At 64.7% G+C, this 2734-nt stretch overlaps 1 protein-coding gene across 1 annotated transcript in view; it reads left to right on the top strand.

The window, feature by feature from the left end:
* LOC146600978 (nucleolar transcription factor 1) overlaps window positions 1–2556 on the top strand; it is a gene marked incomplete at its 5' end in the record, with an annotated part of 4764 nt that extends 2208 nt beyond the window's left edge. The window contains 4 exons of the mRNA XM_085314495.1: window positions 586–706; window positions 1192–1302; window positions 1609–1742; window positions 2403–2556. Of these exons, the coding sequence (XP_085170621.1) occupies window positions 586–706; window positions 1192–1302; window positions 1609–1742; window positions 2403–2556 (520 nt within the window). The remainder of the gene's footprint in view (window positions 1–585; window positions 707–1191; window positions 1303–1608; window positions 1743–2402) is intronic.
* Between the last annotated feature and the right edge of the window lie 178 nt (window positions 2557–2734).

Below are 2734 nucleotides of genomic sequence, written 5' to 3'. Positions count from 1 at the left end.
CGCCGCGTCTCCCCTCCGAGGCCGAGCCGGCCTGCCCGCGCCCCGCGGGGGCAGCCCCGACGGGACGGGCCGTGGGCGGGTTAACAGCAGGTGGGAAAGGGTCGGGGGGGGGGACCGAAAGGAGAGCGCGGGAAAGGCGCGTGCAAAGGGCCCGCCGGCCGGCAGGCTCGGCCAGGCCGGCGAGGGGCAGAGACCGGCTGCGCTCTGCGCGCGGGCGCTTGCAAGGCGGGCGCACGGACCCCGTCGCTGGCGTTGCTGAACGCTCCAGCGACCGCTCCGTTTGCCCCAAACCTGCCCTTGGAGCCCGGTCGCGGCGGGCCGGGTGGTTCCCGGCGATCCCAGCGGCGGTAGCTGGTCCGGGGACGCGCCGCGTCTAAGGGGACCCTCGTCCCTTACGCTCCCCACGAAGCTCAGCCCTCCGTCTCTCCAAAAACCCTCCCGCTCCTCGCGGGGACCCCTCTGTGCCGGAGGAGCCCCACGGAGGCTCAGCCCCGCGGGCGCAGCCATCCCTCGGCGGGGAGGCGTAGGGGGTGCGCTCCCTCCACCGCGACCTCCGTAACGCTCGCCCTTCCCTGCCGGGTAAAGGGAAGATCACCCGGACCTCATCCAGAACGCCAAGAAATCAGACGTCCCCGAAAAACCCAAGACCCCCCAGCAGCTGTGGTACAACCACGAGAAGAAGATCTACTTGAAAGTGCGTCCAGATGTGAGTACGGTGGGTGGGAGTGCGTGTGAGCGTGAGTGATGAGGGGTCCTGTACCCCGCTGCTGGGGGGAGAGGAGGGGGAAACGAGAGAAGCAATTTAGGGGGGACGGGCTGGAAGACGCCGTAGGAGCTCCCAGCAGCCCGGACGGAGGTAAGGAGGGGCTCCGCACACCTGGAAGAGGCTCTGGGGGCTCTAGACCCCCATTTTTTTGCCTGCAGTCGAAGGGGTGACCACAGCCTTTCGCACGAGTCAGGGCAGCAAGGATTTCCAGCACAGGCACCCACCTCCGGCCATGCCCCCCACTCGCACGCACCCCCTTCCCCGCCGCGAGCTCGGCTCGCGGCCCCCCCTCCGCGGCCCCAGCGGGCGCCGCCGGGGCAGGTGGACCCCGCTATTTTTGCCCCTTTTTTTTCCCCCCACCCCACCCCTCTTCTTTTTTTTTGGATTTTACCCATCTGCCCTCACCTCTGGCTTTGGGTTTTCAGGCCACCACGAAGGAGGTGAAAGAGTCGCTGGGCAAGCAGTGGTCTCAACTCTCGGATAAAAAGAGGCTGAAATGGATTCATAAGGCCCTGGAACAGCGGAAGGAGTACGAGGTAGGGACCAGCCTCACCCGTTCCCCTCCACACTCGCCCCCACGTTCACTCTGAGCCGCTAGCCGCCCGGCCCAACGGCTCCGGCCGCTAGCCCACCCTTCCCGATAGGCAGCATGGGGCTTCAGGCAGATCCCAGCAGGTCCCTAGCGAGTCTGAGCCCTGCCTCCTCCAGCGACGTTCGGGGCAGGGAGAAGCTCCCCCRGGGAGCTCGTTAGGGCAATGGTTGGCTTCTCTTTCCTCCTCCTCCGGCCCCCAGCCAGGCGGGGACCGGAGCCCCTCTCCTGACCGCTTCTCCATCCTTTGCAGGAGATCATGCGTGACTACATCCAGAAGCACCCCGAGCTGAACCTCAGCGAGGAGGGCATCACTCGCTCCACCCTCACCAAGGCTGAGCGCCAGCTCAAGGACAAGTTTGACGGACGACCCACCAAGCCTCCTCCGTGAGTCCTGTCCCGTGATGGTGGTGGTAGCAGTGGGGATGCAGGGTGCTGTGTGGCCCTAGCGTGTCGCAGAGTGGTTGAGGTTGGAAGGGACCTCTGTAGATCATCTAGTCCAACCCCCTGCTCAAGCAGGGTCACCTAGAGCGCGTTGCACAGGATCGCATCCAGGTGGGTTTCAATTGTCTCCAGAGAAGAAGTGTCCTGCTGTCCCTCGCCGTTCAGGTGGAGGGATGCGTCCCTCCCCAAGCTATTGCTCCAGGCTCTTGGCAAGCTCAAGTAGATGCTGGTTCTTCCTAAGGAAGAAACTGGAGGGGTCTCTGGTTTTGAGGGCCCCAGGAGCACTGTAGCTGGGACCGTGGGCATGGGCTGGCAATGACCATGTTGATTCCATCCTTAAATACCCGATTGTAGAAAATCTGAGCAAGGTTTATGGTGACGCTGTGTGCTCCAGCGTTGGGGGTAATCCAAGGACGTTGGCATTTGCTTCCCTGAAATGCAGCCATCTCTGGAGCGTGGCGCGGTGCCTCACCGCCTGGTGTAACCCGGAGGGCAGGAGAGGGCCCTGGGGACCGCGGYGGGCTGCGAGCACCCAGACAGCTCCGCGGAGGGGCGTGCGGGGAGCAGGTTGTCCCTAATGCCGGCTCCCTCGGTCGCTTGCAGGAATAGCTACTCCCTGTACTGTGCAGAGCTGATGGCCAACATGAAAGACGTGCCCAGCACCGAGCGGATGGTGCTGTGCAGCCAGCAGTGGAAACTGCTCTCCCAGAAGGAAAAGGACGCGTACCACAAAAAGTGCGATCAGGTGAGCGGCTGAGGACGGACGGACGGACAGACGGGTGCCACCCGCGCGGTGGGTAGGGGGGAGCGGAAGAGAGGACCTGGGGCTAGCAATCCCGCTGGGAACGAGCTCCCGACCCTTCCCCGGTGCCTGTTCTCGGTGTCTCGGTCACCAGTGTCCGTGGGGTCCCTGGTCGCCTGCGTCACCGCTGCGC

The sequence above is a fragment of the Rhea americana genome, unplaced genomic scaffold, assembly GCF_003343005.1.
Source record: "Rhea americana isolate MKP2758 unplaced genomic scaffold, rheAme1 scaffold_1107, whole genome shotgun sequence".
NCBI classification, from domain to species: domain Eukaryota; kingdom Metazoa; phylum Chordata; class Aves; order Rheiformes; family Rheidae; genus Rhea; species Rhea americana.
This window is presented reverse-complemented; position numbering and strand designations above follow the sequence as displayed.